Raw genomic sequence first — 20,891 nt, 5'->3', positions numbered from 1 at the left:
TGGTTTGGACCATTTTAAAAGCTGTTTGGGCAAGTTTAAGCTGTTCGTGCATGAGATTAATTTGAGTAATACACAATATGAGTATAGTTTATTAACCCTAACCCTAATAATAATTATTCGTTACATTTATATAACACTTTTCTGCAGCAATAAATGCGCTTTGATGAAAGGGGGATTCTTCTCAACCACCACCAATGTGCAGCATCTACCTGGATAATGTGACGGCAGCCATATTGCGCCAGAACACCCACCACACACCAACTAACCTAAGTTGATAAATTATCCTTCAGAATTCCCTTCTGTACTCGATAAACCAGACATTTCAGTGCAAATCTTACACTTTTTTAGATCTTTATTTTTTTTTAAAGTAAACTTACATTAAAGCCTTTGTAGAATTTGCACCAGTAGAAAGCTCTGCAGTTTATACCCCTTATTTTTAAAGTCACGTGAATTAGTCCCCTCCTCTATTTAATTGCACAGATCATAGATATGAGTATGCAAATTATTCCCTGTATCCAATGTCCTGCATTACCTTGGACCATAGACATATATCTAAATAGATGCTGCAATCTATTTAGATATAGTCTGATTTCATAATGCATACGTGAACTGCGCGTTTGCAGCACATTTTTTTTTTAGTGCGGATGTTAACCGGTTAGAGCATTTATACTGCATGTGTGAGCAGCACAGAAGAACTGTAGAGCTAAAGCCGCTGTGCTGAAATAGTTTCAGCACTGTATAGTCCAGTGGTTTTCAAACTGGGGGCCGGGGCCCCCAGGGGGGCCGCGAGATGGTGCCAGGGGGCCCCAGTTTTATGACATTTTATGAAATACATTAATTTATCATGAATTCTGTGTAATTAAACCTAAAAAAATAAGGCTACTAACCAAAAGCACTACTTTTTTGTATAATTTAATGTTTTTTTTTATTAAATGTAAGAGTTTTAGAACAGTTTTTTGTCACAAATTTTCTTTGGGGGGCCGCGAAGGAATGCACCGTACACAAGGGGGGCCGCACGCTGAAAAAGTTTGGGAACCACTGGTATAGTCTATGCAACATCCATAATATATATAGCTCGAACTACCAATCCACTTGTTCAGCTGTGATTTTGTGATTGTAGACATTTTTTTGATGTATTAAAATCCCTGTTTTAAGAGAATTTTAAAAAGTACTCTGCAGTGGCGTTGAATGATGAATGTGCACATGGTTTGTCTTAAAGCGTATTAAAAACACCACATAGACTTATAAACAACAATATAAACTTGATTTTTACCACAGGGGGACTTCAAAATTTAATGTGAACAATATGCAAAAGTAATGTACTGACAACAGTTCAACCAAATACAGAATGTTGTTAGTGAGACTCTTATGCTTGAATGATTTATCTCTTCATCATTATGTTTTTACAAATTCACCAGCTATCTTTGTGCCTGCCGTAAATCTCCCAAAAGATGAATTTCCTCTTATAGCCTGAACCGTCACCTGGAATTACCTGAAAGTATTTCCCTTATTTCCTTTCACAGAACCTCATTAATGTTTCAGATATCCTGAGAGTACCATTTGTTATAAAAGACGGGAAAGCATTGCCAGTCAATCTGTTTCTTTAGAAAAAACTACAGTCAGGTGGCCATGAACTGATTTTTTTAAACAGGATTCATTCATTTAAATCACTGCATTTTAACGTTTTTCTTGTACCCTGGTTTTACTGTTCTCAGCCCTGCAATTCCCCTCTCTACCTAATTCTGTTTCTATCATACACAGCAAAATCACTGGTGTTAAAATAACACCCACAGTGTCAAATTTAACACCGGCAAAGTGTGTATATGTGTCCACACTACACTGTGTTAATTTAGTCAAAAGTGTAGTGTTAATTTAACAACACCCATTATATGTTAATTTAACACTCAATATTGTTAAATTTTACACTTTGTTCAACACTATTCATTGTTGTTTCCACACTACACTGGTGTTGGCACAGAAATACAGTGTTAAAAATAAACACTCCTAATTTAAGGTCAACACCAGTGTAATGGGAATTCAACAATGATAAGTGTTAAAATACTGAGTAATAGCCACTTTTGTTGCTAATGGGTTGTTTCTATAAAAGAAAAATGACAAGAAATATTGCAAAATCTCTTTTTATTAAAGTAAATCACATTTAATATTTACATTGATACACACAACACTTTGCATTTAACACTGCTTATTTAAATACCTCAGCTACAATTAGAAACAGAATACAGTACGGAATAATGAAAGTTATCTTATACCACAGCGCAGTGACATGAAAACCACTTATTATAAAGGTCTTTAATAAATCAAATAAGAGTTAAAAAAAATTAGCCACCCTACTCAAAACTTGAACATTAAAATACATGCAATTACCTTATCGGCAAGCAGAAATGCTTATCCTTCACAATACTAAAGATTTTTCCATAACAAAACAGACATTTCAATTCAAAAGACGTTTCATTTTTCTTAAACACGTTCCAACCTGGTATTTAGTTCTGTAGTTGTTTTACTGTACAGTAGTGGAAGGCTGCATCAGTGGTCTTCATCATGGAGGGAATGGCTTTTTGGTCCAGAATGATGCAAAAATTCTGGATGCCACTTTTGTTCCCAACGCAGAGCAGGCAGGGCTGTGCTGATTCATCCCCCTCAAAGCATGGATTGATGCTCATCACCTAAGTGTTTTAAAAGAGTGTATTTGATGAATGTATTTGATGTGTATTTATGAACTTGTATGCATTTACATGGGGTGAACAATGCAGGCAAACTAACTGCTGAATAAACAACTAGAACAAAATACCAAAAAACTTACACAGCACAATCAGTAGCTTCAGTTGCACATTGACCCTCTCCAGTCTTTCTTCCTTTCACAAATGAAGGCAAGAAGTGAATGAGCCAGGGAAGAGCTGCCACATAACTGTCCCGTCCTAGCAAAACAGAATTTAAACACCATGAGTATACAGTTAAACTTTAAAACCGTAAAAGTAGCAAACCCATTTACACTTACCATATTTAAACTCCTGTTGACCAGACAGAGGGTCATCCATATCTTCATCAGGATATAGGCTGCAATTATCCTTTAATTGTTGTATGTTGGCCATTTTGCAATACATCACCTCAGCATATTTCTGCAGATTTTCAAAGACAAAAAGGGTCAAGAAAATACCAAAAAGGATGCAGTTTTAACCGTTATTTGAATCAAAATCATCTCAGTATAATCATGTTAGAGACAGTGTACAGTACTAAAGTACTGTGTGTACTACTACTCACATAACTAGTTGGTAAGCTCTTATCCTCCAAACTGAGTTAAGAAATAACAGTTCCAGAAATCATGGGTATGCCGTATTCAAATATAGTCTGGTAGGGTCCTATCACAAAAAAAAATGACAATAAAGACTCTCAAAACTCAACATTCTTTTTATATTAAAAAAGCACTCAAGACAATATGAATCTTCAATTATACATTTTCAAAATAGTAATCAATTTGATTGCTATTTAATATGATATCAATAGCAAAACGATGTATGAGAAGATAATATATTTTTATTAAAGTTGGCAGCAGGTCATGTCACTTTCTTGCCTGATTAATAACCATAATATGTACAAAACTACATATACTAAAAAGATTGGTTAACTGTTCAGTTATGTCAAATAAAATGATTTATATGTATAAATATATAAACTTACCTTCTGTAATGAATTTATATAAGTATTAGCAGTCGTTTCTCATTGGAAGTCATCCATGCCAGGTCTTCTTTAATAAACTGACATAAAAACAGCATCTCTTCTGAATGATTTTGAAGCACTCAGTGTGTACTTTAACCAAACTAGCATCTATAATGACAGAAAAACAAATGTTTGCCATACACGTTTTACACTTTCGTATGTTTTTGCTATTTGCATCTGTCTGACATCTAGTGCCACGAAAAGCTTACAACACACAATGCATCCAATCTGTGCATTTTCTGAGGTAAAATGAATTGTTGGTTTGGCGATATTTTCCCTGTTTGCATACATCTTAAAAAAAAACACATGACGATGCGGTTGCGGTTTCTCCGTGTTTTTCAGTAATTTGAATAATTAACCGATATCCGTGCACTCACGTGCATGTAAACGACCTCGTTAACTCACGCTATCTAGCCTATATGATTACCTCATAACGAGCATCATATGGTGAATAAACGAGCTTTCATTTAACTTAATTTCATACCTTCAATTTGTAGTGCATGTCGCGTTTTATCATGGTTCAATTCTTACATTCATCCATATCTCCTGTTAATATTATCCTTCTTGGTTAAAACTTTTAGCTAGCAGTTTAACTTTATACCAAACTAACAAGGGAACAACGTAACACAAGGTAGCTCTGATTAAACTGAACCAAATAACGAACAAAGGGGAAATAAAATGGGAAAAATATCTTATTTAGGTTTTTTGGCAAATGGCTGCGTAGAGTCAGACAGAGAAATAACAGTTTAATTTAGCTAAACCATGTAAATATTATTAAACTTATTTACCTCTTCTATTAAGGCCTCCTTTGAAAGAAAATGGCGGTAAAATCCCTGACAGGATATGTTTAGTGGAGGCGTGGCTTGATTTACACCACTCAGTGTGAAATCTGATAACACCCTTGTTTCACACTGACACTGTTGTGGATATAACACTGCCCTAGCAATGGCAGTGTTATTTTATTACCAGATAGTGTTAAAACAGCATCAACACTGTGTATTTAACACCATCCCTGAAAATTTAACACTGGTGATTTTGCTGTGTAGCCTTTCTTTAACTAGAGGTACTTAGGAGCCTTCTGAGTGATTTTAAAGTGCTTTTATAGGCAGCAACAATGTGCGGGCAAAGGCCAGCATATAAATGGAAGGATTTTTCTGGAAAGCAGACATGGGTATTGCTCTTTTATGGATCCGGGTACAAGTGGCACAATGGGGGAGTCAACATTAAGGTGCTAATGATACACTTAAATTATGTAAAAGAGTTGGTCTCATGCCCAAAACCAGAGTGGGGGGTAGCAGAAATAAATGACGATATGGCCACCCACAGTGACCATAAAAACATTAAGTAAAATTGAGATGCTGGTAATGAATGACTTTAGTGTCAGAGGCTTCTCGTACCCATGGCACAGAACTTAATTTAGGCAATACAGAAGAACTATTAGGGCAGAAGTCTGGCTGCTGTAATTACATTGGGCAAGACAGTGCCGCCTGCATTGGGAGACTTGTGACTGTGAGTGATTGTGTTATTGGGCCGCTTTCTGAGAATATATTAATTTATCCTTAATCATTTTTTGTGGGGACTCAATGTTTCAGCTATTCAGATGTTAAATGTGTCTTGAATTTCCACTTACACTGAAGTGTAGCGGATCGCTGTGTGATGTTTCGTTAAAGACTTCTATTGCAGTTCATCTTGCATATGTTTATGAGATGCCAGGCATCTGTTTAGATGTAAACAAAAACAGCAGTACCAACAGGGTTCCCACTGGTCCTTGAAATCCTTGAAAGTTTGTAAATCTGGGTGAAAAAATTCAAGGCCATTGGTAGTTTTTGAAAATATACATACAAAGGTACAGGTCATTGAACGTGCTTGAATATATTTTATGCAAGAATTTTCTGAAAAAAAAATCCATATTATTCCCTATATAAAAATTCAAGACTTTTTAAGCACACGTGCTAAACTGTTCGCTTTAAATGCTTATATCTTCTGTAGCGAATGTTGATTCATACCAAAATGCTTTTTTTGCATAGTTGTGTTTGTCACATGAAAACGTCTCGGGTTACGTAACTGTTGTTCCCTGAGAAGGGAACGAGACGCTGCGTCTCCCTTGCCATACTTTCTGCGTCCCTGTAACGCCATCTTTGGTAATATTTCAGATAGCGATATACCTCCTGGCTCCCGCGTCACCCTGTCTTTGTCGTTAAGCCTCACCATTAGTTGAATTTGATATACACATTCAGACGCACTTACCCCTGGAGGCGTCCCCAAAATGTCATCGCAGTGACGCAGCACGAGTACCCTGGAAAGGGAACTGTAACAATGTACAGTATCTTAAAAGGTAACACGATGTAACCTTGCTCTCACTTGAAATGTGTCCCCACATTTAGTCCTTGAATTTGAGGGTATTGGATCTGGAAAGTCCTTGAAAGGTCCTTGAATTTGAAGTTAACTAAGGTGTGGAAAGCCTGTACCAACACAATCTCATGGCAATGCATATTTTACAAGGTGGCTAATTTGTATTAATTAGTTTTTATGACAATCATATGTTTGTGTACGATTCATGTCCTGTGAATTAGCCAACTCATAAAATACAGACAAATGAGATCTGACAGTATTTAAATTACAAAGCAAAAATGTTCGCTTTTGTTTGTGTCCTTTTCAATGCAAATGAGCTGATATCTGCACTAAATGGCAGTGCCATGGTTGGATAGTGCAGATTAAGGTGCGGTATTATTATAATAAGATCCCCTTCTGACATCACAAGGGGAGCCACATTTTAATGACCTATTTTTCACATGCTTGCAGAGAATGGTTTATCAAATAAAGTAACTGGGTTATTCTTTTTCACATTTTCTAGGTTAATAGAAGCAACAGGATGCCAATTATAGCACTTAAACATGACAAAAAGTCTAATTTTCATGATATTTTAATAATGTGTCTGCACCGAAATAAAACACAGTTGTCTTATATTGTACATGGGTTCTCTTGGTTTTATGCTTGTTTCCTGGAAAGAAAGAACTATTTTTGATTGATTGTTAGTCTGTAAACCCTCTGAGCTTATAAATCAATAGTCCAATTTTTCAGTGCCAGATTCTGCTAATATCCATAGTGTTCCACTGCTAGAGTCCGTCAGATACATAGTGCAGCTGGGGTTTAAAAGACTTGCATGGTTTATTTTCCTGTCACATTTAAGTAATTTGTATTTGTATGTTGCTCTTTTAACATTTGTTTATTTTCAAGACAACCTTTGTTGTCTACAGACACCTTAGTTTCTTGCCATATTGCACACAAAGAAGAATAAACATCCCTCAGTGAAGTAAACTAGATTAAGCTTTATTAAAATAGAGCAGTTTACTCATGCTATTCAGCTCTGCTGTCAGATTGTCTTATGGCAGCACATTTATCTTCTGTAAATTTACATCTAATACTGTATAGCATTTTAATTCACGGTATCAAATGTAATTTTTGCAAAAGTAGTTGTTAATTGCCCAAATTAAATTTGGTTTCAGCTTGTGTTATTTTGTTTTAAATCCTTTTGAACGGAAAATGAAAGAGATGGAACAGAATGAAATAATAAAGCATAGTTTGGCACAATACGGGTTCCTCACGTAATCAAACAGCTTCTACGGAGAAGCTTCTGCTTTTACAGTCACTGTTATGTCAAATCTAAAAAAAAAAAAACTCTAAATATAATAATTTATACATAATTATTACACAACCAGTCACTAAACATTGCAGGTTTGTTACTCCCAGAGACACATGGTAACCCGGATGCCGCAACTCATTTTGACAGGTACAGTTTAATATCACACAAACATAAAATTTAAATATGTCTTCTAATAACATATGACACTAAGGCCCCTATCATACACCCGGCGCAATGCAGCGCAATGCGTGACGCATGTATCTTTTGCTAGTTTCAACCCCGCCGTTTAGCGCCACATTGTTTAAATAGCAAATGTATTTGCGCCTAATTTTGCATCCATGGGCTTCTGGTCTGAAAACGAGGTGTGTTCAGGCGCATTGTTGGCGCGTTGCTATTTTGAGAAATATGCGCCTATAAACGGGATGACAACGCGTGTTTGCTTATCACACACATGGATGCGCAGCAACACAAAAATGCTTTTAAATACGAAAACTTAAAGGATTAAAATGTAAAAGATTATTGAGTTTCTTGGACATAAATGAGCACCGATTATGAGATGTTAGAAAGCGTAAAGAGCTGCTTCACCTGTAGCCTGGTAAGTAAATAAATGCTTTGCTTTAAACAAATGCATCTGTTTTTAAATGTTTTTTATGCTTTTACACAGAATTATTGTATATTAAGACTTTGTACCTGTGGATATGGTGAGATTAGAAACATTTTAAGTTATGCTTTAAAAAAACATGGCGCTGTCCGAGTGCTGAAGGCTCTTCACACGTTTGTAAATTGTTTAACGTTACGTTACTTCGGTGATTAAACTAATTGATGTTGAGTTCAGTATGCGGAATCTTTTTTGTTTTGTAATACAAATAAAAACAACACAATTTTTTACATTAATCTTAAACTGGTGGTCTTCTTCCTCCGCTTAGTTTTTCAGTTAATAAATTCCGATTTCTAAATATGGATTAGGCAGGGCGCCAGCGCAACTTGTTTTTATAGGGGATGAGATCTGAGACTCTCATTGGTTTATTTCACTTTACGCCCATAACACACCCATTACTCATTACGAGAATAGGAACAACCCTTTAAGGCCATGATCTAAGCGCACGGACTAAACATAAACTATTTTTCCCATCGTTAAATTACAAAAGTGCGTTCGGACACGCCCGTTTAGTCCGTGCGCTTAGATCGTTAAAATAGGGCCCTATATTTACAAATGATTAAACCAAATAGGGTGATTGACAACTGCTGCGTCTGAAATTGCATACTTTCATACTATAGTCAGCGAAGTAGTGCTTTTCGCCTACAATATAGTATGTAAGTAGGAGGTTTCGGATTCTGCAAATGTCTTATCTTAAAACTGAAAGTAAACTGGTTTTCCTCATGGAAGGTCTGTATTCAAATCAATATTTTATGTTCCTTACCTTACTCATGAGGTAAATAGCCGCAAAATAAATCCCTTCAGGGTGATCCAAGATGACCTGATCCCACTGTCGGCAGTGTCGGAGATTATTTCTCCTATAACAACCGGCTGCCTATACATTATCCCTCAAGTAGAATTATGTCTTCAGTTGGGTAGCTCTTTTAACGGCAAATAAGCTGTGTTGAAACAAATGACTAATGAATGAATGACACCTAAATGCTTGTCATTTACATTACAGTGTGTAACTGAACTAAGGAAAGAGAAAAAGGATTTCCGGGGCTCAAGTGTGTGCTTTTCTGTAATATATGTATTGTGTAATATAATATTTCTGTGAATCCAAGAATGGTAAAAATTAAAAAATAAAACATTTCTGTAACCTTTTCTATAAAGAACACTCGGCAACTTTCTGGTGGAGCTTGTAAAAAATATTGACACCAAGCACAAATTCAACTTACTTGGTTCAACTGAGCCAGCAAAAAATCCCTATTGTTGATCCCTGATTATTTACTTTTAGACACTGTGTGTAAAGTACAGCAGCAGTAGATGTCAAGCTTAAAGATGTGAATTGAGCATAAGAACAAAGTTTGTTTTGTGGATTTTGTTGTAGTTGTTGCTCCACCACGATCTTAATTGGCATTTGGCTTTCCACTGTTTACAATTTTTAAACCCATGCTGCAGTGAAGCTGTCAGTGTAAATGTGAACACAACCTTAGTTGGCCAGATATTGGGTCACTTTTGATCACTTCCACAACCTCAGTGACACCAATAAGCACTGACAGACTCGGACACAAAGTGGCCCATTCTCTCCATTTTCCCTTTGAAACATAATAGGATGTGATGTCGATGCTGAGATGTGCTTTTGTAAACCATGTCTATAGTAGGATGGAGTTGTTAAAGAGCACCTATTTCATTGCAAAAAACAAGGTTATTTTGTGTATTTCTTATAATACAATGTGTTAGCGTGGTTTAAATAGACACATTATTTTCCACACACCGTACATTTTTGTAGCTCCAGATATACTGCTTTCCTCTAACGCGCTGTGCTGATTGTCCAGCTAATCTATACTTGTGATTGGCCTGAATACCTTTGATGTCAGCAGGAAATGTGACGCTCCTTACCATGTTTGAAAGATTTGCTCACAATGCAAAGCGGGAGGATTTATGATAATTTCGGTCTTCTCTACGTCAACAGGCCCAGAAAGTAAAGAGTTGCCTACAATCCGTGTGTTTGTTTTAGTCCAAGTAAAGAGATTTACATTGGAAACGATAACTTGCGGCATTGTTTACTTTGGGGTACGTACTTTTGCATATCGTTAACATGTACTAATACACACTTACACACCAAAGGAAATGTAAAATCGTGAATCGGACCATAGTTGCTCTTTAAAACAACCGTTTATTCGTCTCTTTATTATGATTCTCTGGTGTTTTAAGGTCTTTTTGCTCTGTGATAATGTTGGCATCCGTGCATAAGAGTGGACAAGTGGCCGAGTTTAATAAATCAAGACTTTGTGTGTATATGTGTGTGTGAAGACTGTCAGAAACAATGCAAAGCTTCATCTTTCTAATAAAGGCTATGAGACAGCTTGTTAGCTATATAGTAGTGGATGAAATCTGAGTAATTGTGTTGTTGCTGTCAAGACCAGAAGTAGTCTTTTCACAAAACACATACTTTAACTTACAAAAATTGCATATGCTGTTTGTTTACGACTACCCAAGGAGTAAAAAGCACTCAGTTAGCTGAGATAAAAATGTATTCTTTATGCGTTTTACTATTGTTTCTGTGCTTGACAGAAGAGGTCAAAAAAGCTGTATCTGCAACCAACATATACAGAGAGCCTGATATGAATATGAATTATTTCAAGAGTGCCCATGACCTCTTGAGCTTACCACTAGGGCACTTTGCATTTAAACCACCATCCATCTCTTGGAGCAGCAGGGGCAATGGCCTCCAAGGCCCAGAGGTTTCACAAGAGCTTGATCCATCCCTGGATTAAGTCCAACCAAATCTTACCACTGACAAAGACTTTGCAGTATATACGCCAATATTTCTGTTGCAATGACGTCTACACATACTGTATATTAAACATCTGCTCTATTGTAACCCTTATTGTTTTGTTCCCTCAGAGGTGTCACCTAGTCCTGTGAAGACCCCCTCCTTGGAAACCTCACCTGTGAGCTCGACCCGCCAGCACCGGGACTCAGATCGCTACTGTCAGCTGTGTAACGCTTGGTTCAACAACCCCGGAATGGCGCAGCAACACTACGATGGAAAAAAGCACAAGAAGAACGCAGCACGTGCAGACCTGCTAGAACAACTGGGGAAGACTTTAGACGTGGGAGAGATGAAAGGTACAGAGTCTTAATCCTGTCATCATGACTGCTGAAAGCCAAGCATTATAGTTGCTTTAGCCATATGTTTATTAAATGCTGAGAAGATGTATTTAATTATAAAGGCTTTATTGTCCTGCAGGTTTTGTGGAAATGATGACAATAAGATACTGTAGAAGAGTAGTAGCATGTGTGTATTGTAATGACACGCCGAAACTCATCCAATGAGAAATGTTCAGCAGTGCAAAAATAAGTGTGATTAAAATGCGTTAAAAATGTTTAACGCGTTATTTTTTGTCCAAATATTTAATCTTAATTAACGCGGTAAAGTCCCGGCCCTTATATATATATATATATATATATATATATATATATATATATATATATATACCGGTATATATATATATTTTTTTTTACTTTATGGTTTTGTTAATGTAAAGTACAGATAACTTCATGTAACCATATAAAACTGTTTTTCTATTAATTTAAGTTGTTGCAGATTTAACTTAATGGAAATTAACTTAAATTTCACAATTTCTTAGTATATTCAAAACCTGATGATGCTTTTTATGGCTTTCTTCATGGAACTTGAGGGATTGTTATATATTTTTTATATTTTGAATGTCTGGTCTTGGATCAATCTCTCCTTGTCTGTGTTAGATGATCAATGTTCATGCCGCCAGTTTCACAGACAAGGCTTAAGGCTATTCCTACAGGTAGACTAAAACACATGCTGGAGCTGTCTCATCTGAAAATAACTTGACAGATCTTATATGTCAGTTCCATTTGTCTCAAGAAATAAAAGATGGTTTAACATGTTAATTTAACTAAGGCTTAAGGGCCGTTCACATTATAACGGTAATTATAACGTTAACTATAACGATAACTATATTACCGTCCACACCACCAGACGATAACGATAACTTTATGCTAATTCGCTCGCGAAGCACAGTACTTGCGCAGATCACTTCCCTTCAATGGCATTAACTAATATTGCATATTTACTTTAATAAAAATGCTTGTAATTGTTCATGTTCATTGCTATTAAATTTGTACATATGCTGTTCAGCGGGTATAACCAGCAGATATCCTCAACACACCTTGTTTGCGTAACTCTAAACAGTAAATTTAGTACTTTATATAATCTAATCTTACCTTTTGGCGTAGTGGAATAAAAAGCATTATAAAGTCAATTTCAAAGCAACTGCATCAGCGCTGGATACCTGAGGAAATTTTATGTTACAGACCTCAGCAATGAGCTTCTCCACAGTGTCGTCTGCCTTTAAAATGCACGTGCACTTGAAGTTCACATAGATTTGATTGGCTGTCAATGGTTTATCGTTTATCAGTTTAAAAAAAATTGCTTAGAAAGTGATATCGTACCGACAATATAGTTCATTGTATCTTTATTGTTATAGTTGTGGTGTGAACTCCGCTTTTCTCTTTAATAAAAATGATTTTTTAACTATATATTTTATAGTTATTGTTATAATATGAAAGGCCCTTTAGTCCTGGCTTTAGCTAAGCCATGTCTGTAAAACCAGGCCATGATGCGCAGAACCCTCCATCGAATAAGATCTCTGTGTGGGCGCAAGGGCTAAGCGATTAATCAAAATCGAATCGCAATGTAAAATAGCGATTAGCAAATCGCAAAAAAACTGGGATGTGAGAAATATGCACAGAGAGAGCAAAAGCATGACTGGACCCTTTGTGACAGTCTAACCAATTGAGTGACTGGCATACTCGCGCTATACTCGTGCCATACTCGTCAAACAAAACAGCCCTTTTCCTAAACGGACGAGGGGTTTAAAATTGACCGACGCATACATGTCTAAATCACTTGTTTACGCTCATGCCTAGATCTGTATTTAAAACTAAAATTCCATATAACTGGTTTGCTAATTTCATTTGGATTAAATGACATAACACTCAATGCATTTTCTACCTCACAGCAAGAAGGTCCCTGGTTTGAGCCCCGGCTAGGTCAGGTGGCCTTTCTATATGGAGTTTGCATGTTCTCCCTCTGTCCACGTGGGTTTACTTCAGTTAACCTCCAGGCAAAAAAATATGCAATTTAGGTGAACTGAAGATGCAAATTGCCCCTCCCCCAAGGATCATTATATAGGATACTAGTCGGATTAACGTATGGATTAACCAGTTCTCGCCATGAATATATATGAAGAGTTTGGTTCCAAAACGCAATAAATCCATTTTGACAAATTTCGGTAAAACCGTGTTTTCTATACCAAGAAAGTGACAAGATGAAAACCAGTATTTTCTGTTACAAACTTTCACACAGCATCTTTAGGTTATAAAAACATAAAAAATTCAAATCCATAACTTGATTTTCAAAGATTTATTATAAAAACTAATTCTGTTTTCCACAAAATGCAATAAATCCATGACAGTTTTTTATTTCAAAATGCTATAAATCTATTAAATCAATGTATAAATGTGCATTCATCTTTACCATTTTATATTTATTTAGTTGACTAGTGGTATACAATGATTAAAAAATAAACATTAATGGCATTAACCAAAACACTTACTTTGTTATATTAAGAACACAATGTTTTAGCATGAGAAGCTTGATGCTGTCTGGAGAACAAGCAACCGAGTGCCTCTCGCGGAAATTACTAGATGTTGATGGCTTACGTTTCTTTCCCGTCACAGAAAACCATCACAGGTTTGGCAATGCTATTAAAGTATTATTTTGTTTTGTTTGTTGATCACGAAGTACAAAGTAGATGAGGAAAACTAGGACTCCGTGTACTCAGCGCGCCGCCATGTTTGTTTACATTGCGTGAATGGTCCGCTGTAATATCAGAAATGGATTTATTGCATTCTGTAAAAAAGGAGCTGTGGCGTTTGTCGCATTTTGGGAAAAAAGGGAGAAAAGATGACAGAATATCACGGCGGGTATTGGATTTTGCGTAAAATTAATTATTTACTTTTAACTACTGACCTGATATAATACTGATTTTGGCAGTAACTCATTTTTTTCAAAAATGGCGTTTATTGCGTTTTGGAACCAAACTCTTCATATATAGCCATAGAAGGTGGAATGGCGTTAAGAATGAACAAATAAACAAACAAAAATTTATTTAATATTTAAATAATTGAGAATTTAAGTAATCCAGTTTTTGCACAAAATAAACATGCATACAAATCTATGCAGTAAAATTCAGTCACCATTTAAATATTTTACCCTTTTTGTTAAAGTTGCAGCTATATGAACCCACTTACAGTATTTAAATACTATTATTCCAAGCTAAAGATCATTTTACATTTCATAAAATAAAGCAATGTTAATTATATTCTTAATTTCTTTATTTTTGTTTCCTTATTTTCATTAAAAATATAAAAAACAGATAAGACTAGAGTTAAATTACCAGACCCATAAGCAGTATCAGTCAAATCTAACCATCTAGAAAGGCAGATGCATCTGCTACGAAAGTAAATCACAAATCAAACCGCAAATCAAACTGCAATCACAGTATTTGTCTGAAAAATCATAATTACATATTTTACAAAATCACACATCATCACGCATCACTACAACAACCAGGGGTGCATTTCCAAAAAGCAACTATAGTTGCAAGTTCTGTCATTAACAAAAGAGTTCAATGCGATTTCTGACCATAGTTAGCTAACAATGCTTTTGGGAAACACAACCCAGGTTAGGACCAACCTAAAGATACCTTTTGTCGCATGTTGCAGCATTGCGTCTGGTTAGGGCACAGTATTTGTTGTTTTACATTATTCAGAATCTTAACATTTTTATTTACACGTTTAAATTAAATGTTAAATCCCAGATCTCATCCAAGGCACTAATCTCTGTTCACACATTTCTTGTGATGTTATTAACTACTCCCCTATGATGCTACGATGGCACCAGCAATTCTTTTTTAAAGAGCAATTCCTATTTGTGACTTTATATTAAAGTGCACACTGAGAGGTCAACACAAGTGACTTCCTTTTTCCTCATACTGTGTTTAATTTAGTTTTTATTGTAAGGTTATTCCCAGCTCACAGAAATAGTTGGTGCCATGGGGCCCACTTTCTCTATAGATTAATGAAACCCCTCTCACATAATACAATAAAACCGCTTCTAAGCGTCTGTCATACTTCCATTGCTTCCTCTCCTGCTTGGGTACCAGGAGAATAAAAGCAGCAGTAGGTTTTGTATCGCTTGAGCCCTCGATGCAAGCTATTAATTTCGGAGGGATGGGAAGTTTGCTCTCCCATTGTCTCATGGTTCCCATTATGTCAATAACACTTAAGAATAAATTTTCTCTCAGCCAAATGGGAAACGGTCCAAGCAAACGGTCATTCCAGTGAGGCTGTCAGTAACTGCTGTTATGTAACATTTAATGTTTCCACTCATTAAAGGTAAAAGGACCCCGTCTAGGTCAGATCAAAGCTTTAAAGAGATTACTGCTCTGACACTGAACTGAGGTTGGGTTATAGTTCATTTTAACTGAAGGTTATTCCCAGCTTAGAGTGATGGATGGTGAGCATCCTTTGCTAATGGAAGACACACCGGAGGATTGGCTAGACTTAGTGGCTATCGCTTTGAGTCTGTCAGCACGAGCTTAAAGTAGAGAACAGTTAAACTGAATGAAAAAGTTTTAGAAATTTTAACTTCACTTGGAGAGAGAATTGTAAGTTATTCACACATCCCAAGAAAATTGTAGTTTTACCTTAATCATTTTCCTTTATATTATTATGAAAAATGATCATAAATATTATTAATATTATTAATCTGTGATGTAATTCTAATAAATTTCCATTTGTTATTATTTACTCTTTCTCTGTTCCTGGACTTGCATAAATAGCAAGTTAATGTACTGTACCACAGAGGATCTTTCGCAACATTTCCTCCTGGCTGGTTTAAAGAGGGAAAAATAGATGAGCCAAACATCTCTACAATTTTCCCCTTGGCTGCCCGCTTGCACTGTCTGCGTCGGAAGGTCTCCTGCTAATGTCACCTAGTCATTACTCCAGCCAGGAAATGTCAGCGCAGCTGCCGCAGTGTGCTGTTGTACTCCTCTGATGGCTTCTCTCCAACGTGATTATCAATTAGTAATGATGTGGCAAATCACCCTATAACGGTCAGGGCAGGCCGAGCGAGAGAGAGAGAGTTTGGCAGAGAGAGAGAAATGTTGCGGGCGGTCTTGATGCCTAATTCATTGGGCTGGGGAACGGCTGGTGGCAGACTCATCTTTCACACAAAGCGTTAACACCTATAAACACCTCGGCAAGTGGTTTGTGTAGACATCTGGGCCTCTCTCTCTCACTCTCGCTCTTTTTCTCACAGTATCTGTCACCAGGATTTCTTTTCTCACTGCTTTGCTTAGATTTTCTGACTTTGCATAGATCTATCTCTACTGTGTCTTCTGCATGCTGGGAGTGTTATCTGATGTTCAGAGCATCAGAGAAGTAGGCAGCAGTCACACTTTGAAGACTGCAACATGATGAAATATTCATAACTTTTCTATTGAGCACTAAGTCTGTGTGGTTTCTCATGAATGTGTTTGTACTGTATCTGAGTCTTTTATTTACATAGAGAGCTGAACATTACTTCTGTTCTGTAGATTTTTAGGAGGATTCCTCAAGGAGGTTTCATGCAGTGTTGCACTCTGTAAAAAATAAAGTGTGTAAACTTTTATGTAACAGGTTTACATTCAGAGAAAACTATTCAAGTCATCATTAGGTTAAAGTGTAAGGGTTATGGCACTTTTTAAAAACCTGACATAGCAATATTTGCACAGTCGAAGGGGTTTGGGCCATTTATCCGAAACGTGGCACGAGCGGATATCCGAAAACGTGTAAAGAGGCGGGTCATGGGTGAAGCTGAGGTGGCTGGTTTCTGAAACCACGCCCCCTAGCTGGACTCTAGTGACAGCAGTGGCTATTCAGCCGTCACCTTAATTATGCAGAACGTTAAGGCTTAATATAATTTAAATGAATGAGTTACAAAAAAAGGCTGTAAACATATTTTCTACTGTAAATTTGGGCATTTTAACATGGAGATCTATGGAAATTTACTTTTGTAGCCAGCCTCAAGCGGCCAGTCCATGAATCACAGTTTAAACGGGGGTGTCTTTGTCTTGAAAAGTGAAGCCGCTGGCTCTTTGATCGCCCCCTGGTGGCTGGCTGCAGTACAAGTTATAAACTCCGCCCTCTTTTCATTCAAACGAATGGGACTCTGCTCTAAATAATTTACACTTCCAATAAAAATTTCCGAAAAATGTTTTTTGTCCTTTCAAGTAGTTGTTATCACGCTGGTATATGTTCAAGTTTTCATTTTTGTGATAAGTTTCATTTTAGCTTGTAATTTGATGCTATAAAAAGGGGGCATGTCGTCATGATTGCCGTAGTTGAATTGGTTGCGCCAACGTTTGGGCGGAAGTTTGATACCGCGGCTCCGCCTCTGGCTCCACGGACGATTCCTTCTGCGCATGACTTGGCTCCAAACTGCCGTTTTTACGTAACATGTCGGTGACCATGGTCGTACATTTTTGGCTATAATTCATTACAATGAATTGAGGCTACGTTGTGTCATCCATCTTTTCTACAGTCAATGAGTTTACATCACTCGGAAGAGATCGGAAGGTTGCCCCTCGGAAATAACACGCTGTATTGTAGCTTAAAATATGGCATGTGTAACTTTAAGCGGCATCTGAATTTGCGAATTGGAAACAGTTCATCCCTCAATTTCAGAACGTATATGGTAGCCGCAACAGGACCAACAAATAGTAGTCTGAGACAATGTTGGGGCGAAATGCGTTTCTGTTGAAACGTTTCTCCATTTAGGGCTATTGTAGAAACATGACGCCGACTTCCATGTAAGGGGACCAGCAGTGTGTGTAGATAAAGATGGCTCATTCTAAGGTAATAAAAGCAATACAGGTCATTATGTAAGGTCTTTAAACACCACTGATATTATAGTTATGTATATTATATTGCATTTTGGTCAAGAGATCCTTCTCAAAGTTACATAATGCACCTTTATCGTGCTATTTCTATCTGACCAGACAATGAATTTTGTCGCTATACACTCTAAATGATGCTAAATAGCACTAAAAGTGATTCACTTGCTCGTAATCATAGGGGAACCGCATTAAGGCCATTTTCTCACTGGCAGTTTAGTGCGTTACTGGGCACAGCTCGAATGAAAAACTTGTAATGTGAAAGCTGTCATGCGAATCCGGGAGCTCACCAGGGTACTGATTCAGGGACAATCTGAAGGAAACATTGGACAAGCTCAGTGTAAAAATGCCCTGTAATGATGTATAGCACCTACTGTATGTAGAACCGTAACTGTCGCTACAGCACGACTATAGCACCATATGGTTCTACATGCTGTAGGTGCTACATTGCACATAAAGTGGTTCCCCTATGATTGCAAGCCAGTAAAGCACTTTTAGTATGAGAAAGCGAATGTGCAAAAAAACAGAACAAATCTCAAACAGAGCAAAACTGTTCCGGTTGGCTGTGTTTGGTGATTGTTTGGATCACGCTACGCCCCTTTTTCCTTTTCAGTATGGACAGACAGATTGCCTATCGCTGGAATCATGTCGCGTCTAGTTAGGACACAATGTGAAATTTCATTTCCTGTCATTTCATTCTCTGCAGCCTTTGAGGACCCAGCTGACCCCATTTTGTTGTTCTGATGGATTCTGTTTCTTCTTTATGTGCACAGAGATGTTCCCCTGTTCTAAGACTAAACAACAGTACAGTATTTATGCTTTGTAGTAATATGCACCTAAACTCTGTCCTATTTTTACTTTTTATGTTTTTCTACGGTGAACATATAGTTGCTAGTTGCAATTTTGGCTTTCTTGTTCAACCAATCCATTTTTCTTAACACTTACTGCTGCATAGCACACAAAAACGCTGCTCATTAGAGGGCCAATCTACAGTCATTTAGAAGTCGAGGTAGCAAATGTAGATTACTTTCCTCTTTTGCAGCACTCCATTAGACGGGAAGCCCTTGTGATTTAAGCCCCTCATCACAATGCATTCCTGTGGAATTATGCAAAGTGTCCTGTTTTCATCCATGAAAGCAATCTGTCCTACACTGATGCGGCTATCATGTCCTGGCATTCTTGTTGACAGCATTTGCACTTTTCCAATATTTAAATTCCAAAGGACTTCATTTATTTATTCAATGTACTCTGTGTACTCATTTAATGGGACATGCTGACAATGCAGTACTTCACAGCTTTAATATACAGAAATTGCGCAAAGATATTAAAGGGGACATGTGATGAAAATCTGACTTTTTCCATGTTATAAGGTCCCAGTGCTTCTATCAACCTATAAAATGTGAAAAAGATCAACCCAGTAACTTAGTTTTGGTAAACCATTTTCTGCAAGCATGTGAAAAAAATAGCTAATTCAAATTTGGCTCCCCTTGTGATGTCAGAAGAGAATAATACCGCCCCTTAATCTGCACTATCCAACCACAGCACTGCCATTTAGTGCAGAGATTAGCTCATTTGCATTTAAAAGGATGCATCCAAAAACAGCACATTTTTGCTCACACCTACAAAGTGTCAATTTTAACATATGCTATAATAAATTATCTATAGGGTATTTTGTGCTAGAAATTCTGCTCTTTTCTCTGAGTTGGATTTAGGTCAAAACCCAACGTTGGATTTACGTTGGATTTAGGTTAAAACCCATTGTTGGATTTATGTTGGATTTACGTCAAAACCCAACGTTAGATTTAGGTTGGATTTAGGTCAAAACCCAATGTTGGATTTAGGTTGGATTTAGGTCAAAACCCAACGTTGGATTTAGGTTGGATTTAGGTCAAAACCCAACATTGGATTTAGGTTGGATTTAGGTTGGATTTACGTCAAAACCCAACGTTGGATTTAGGTTGGATTTAGGTCAAAACCCAACGTTGGATTGACGTTGGATTTACGTCAAAACCCAACATTTGATTTAGGTTGGATTTACATCAAAACCCAACATTGGATTTAGGTTGGATTTACGTCAAAAACCAATGTTGGATTTAGGTCAAAACCCAACGTTGGATTTAGGTTGGATTTAGGTCAAAACCCAACGTTGAACTTAGGTTGGATTTAGGTCACAACCCAACGTTGGATTTAGGTTGGATTTAGGGCAAAACCCAACGTTGGATTTAGGTTGGATTTACGTCAAAACCCAATGTAAGATTTAGGTCAAACCCCAACATTGGATTTAGGTTGGATTTACGTCAAAACCCAATGTTAGATTTAGGTCAAAACCCAACGCTGGATTTAGGTTGGATTTAGGTCAAAACCCAACGTTGAACTTAGGTTGGATTTAGGTCACAACCCAACGTTGGATTTAGGTTGGATTTAGGTCAAAACCCAACGTTGGATTTAGGTTGGATTTTGGTCAAAACCCAACGTTGGATTTAGGTTGGATTTAGGTCAAAACCCAACGTTGGATTTAGGTTGGATTTAGGTCAAAACCCAACATTGGATTTAGGTTGGATTAAGCAAAGCAGTCAAAAACTTACAACTTAATGTAGGGTAGACAAAGTCAAGGGTCGGGCACATCTCATCCAAGTGTGTTGGACACAAAACTTGATCTTTAGCAAAAACAAGGACATATGACACATTAAAACATTAACAAATGTGAAGACTGTTTAAGCCATATCTACACAATTCATATCTACAGTTTTCCATACCTTTTTTATTGTTTGTAGAATGCGCATATTTATTTGGTTTGTGTTGACCTTCAACTGTAAATAAAACGAAA

The 20,891-nt window shown here is 37.0% G+C and overlaps 1 protein-coding gene and 1 long non-coding RNA gene across 4 annotated transcripts in view; one reads left to right on the top strand and one right to left on the bottom strand.

Annotated features, from left to right (window-relative positions):
- zmat4a (zinc finger, matrin-type 4a) overlaps positions 1-20,891 on the top strand; it is a 103,345-nt gene that overhangs the window by 56,921 nt on the left and 25,533 nt on the right. Inside the window, exon 5 of the mRNA XM_055199207.2 lies at positions 10,926-11,150. Coding sequence (XP_055055182.1) covers positions 10,926-11,150 — 225 coding nt within the window. The remainder of the gene's footprint in view (positions 1-10,925; positions 11,151-20,891) is intronic.
- Positions 2,123-20,891, bottom strand: part of LOC129437692 (uncharacterized) — a 112,183-nt gene continuing 93,414 nt past the window's right edge. For 2 of the 3 annotated variants that reach the window (XR_012365163.1, XR_012365161.1), the window contains 4 exons: positions 3,280-3,377; positions 3,017-3,137; positions 2,822-2,936; positions 2,123-2,684 (listed from right to left, as the gene is read on the bottom strand). This is a non-coding gene — a long non-coding RNA (uncharacterized lncRNA). Of the gene's footprint in view, positions 2,685-2,821; positions 2,937-3,016; positions 3,138-3,279; positions 3,378-3,696; positions 4,788-20,891 lie in introns of those variants that run through there. The other variant, XR_012365162.1, reaches the window with a different exon arrangement.

Source organism: Misgurnus anguillicaudatus, chromosome 22 (genome assembly GCF_027580225.2).
Source record: "Misgurnus anguillicaudatus chromosome 22, ASM2758022v2, whole genome shotgun sequence".
NCBI classification, from domain to species: Eukaryota; Metazoa; Chordata; class Actinopteri; order Cypriniformes; family Cobitidae; genus Misgurnus; species Misgurnus anguillicaudatus.
Note: the sequence above shows the minus strand (reverse complement) of the source record. Positions and strands in the feature narration are given on the sequence as shown.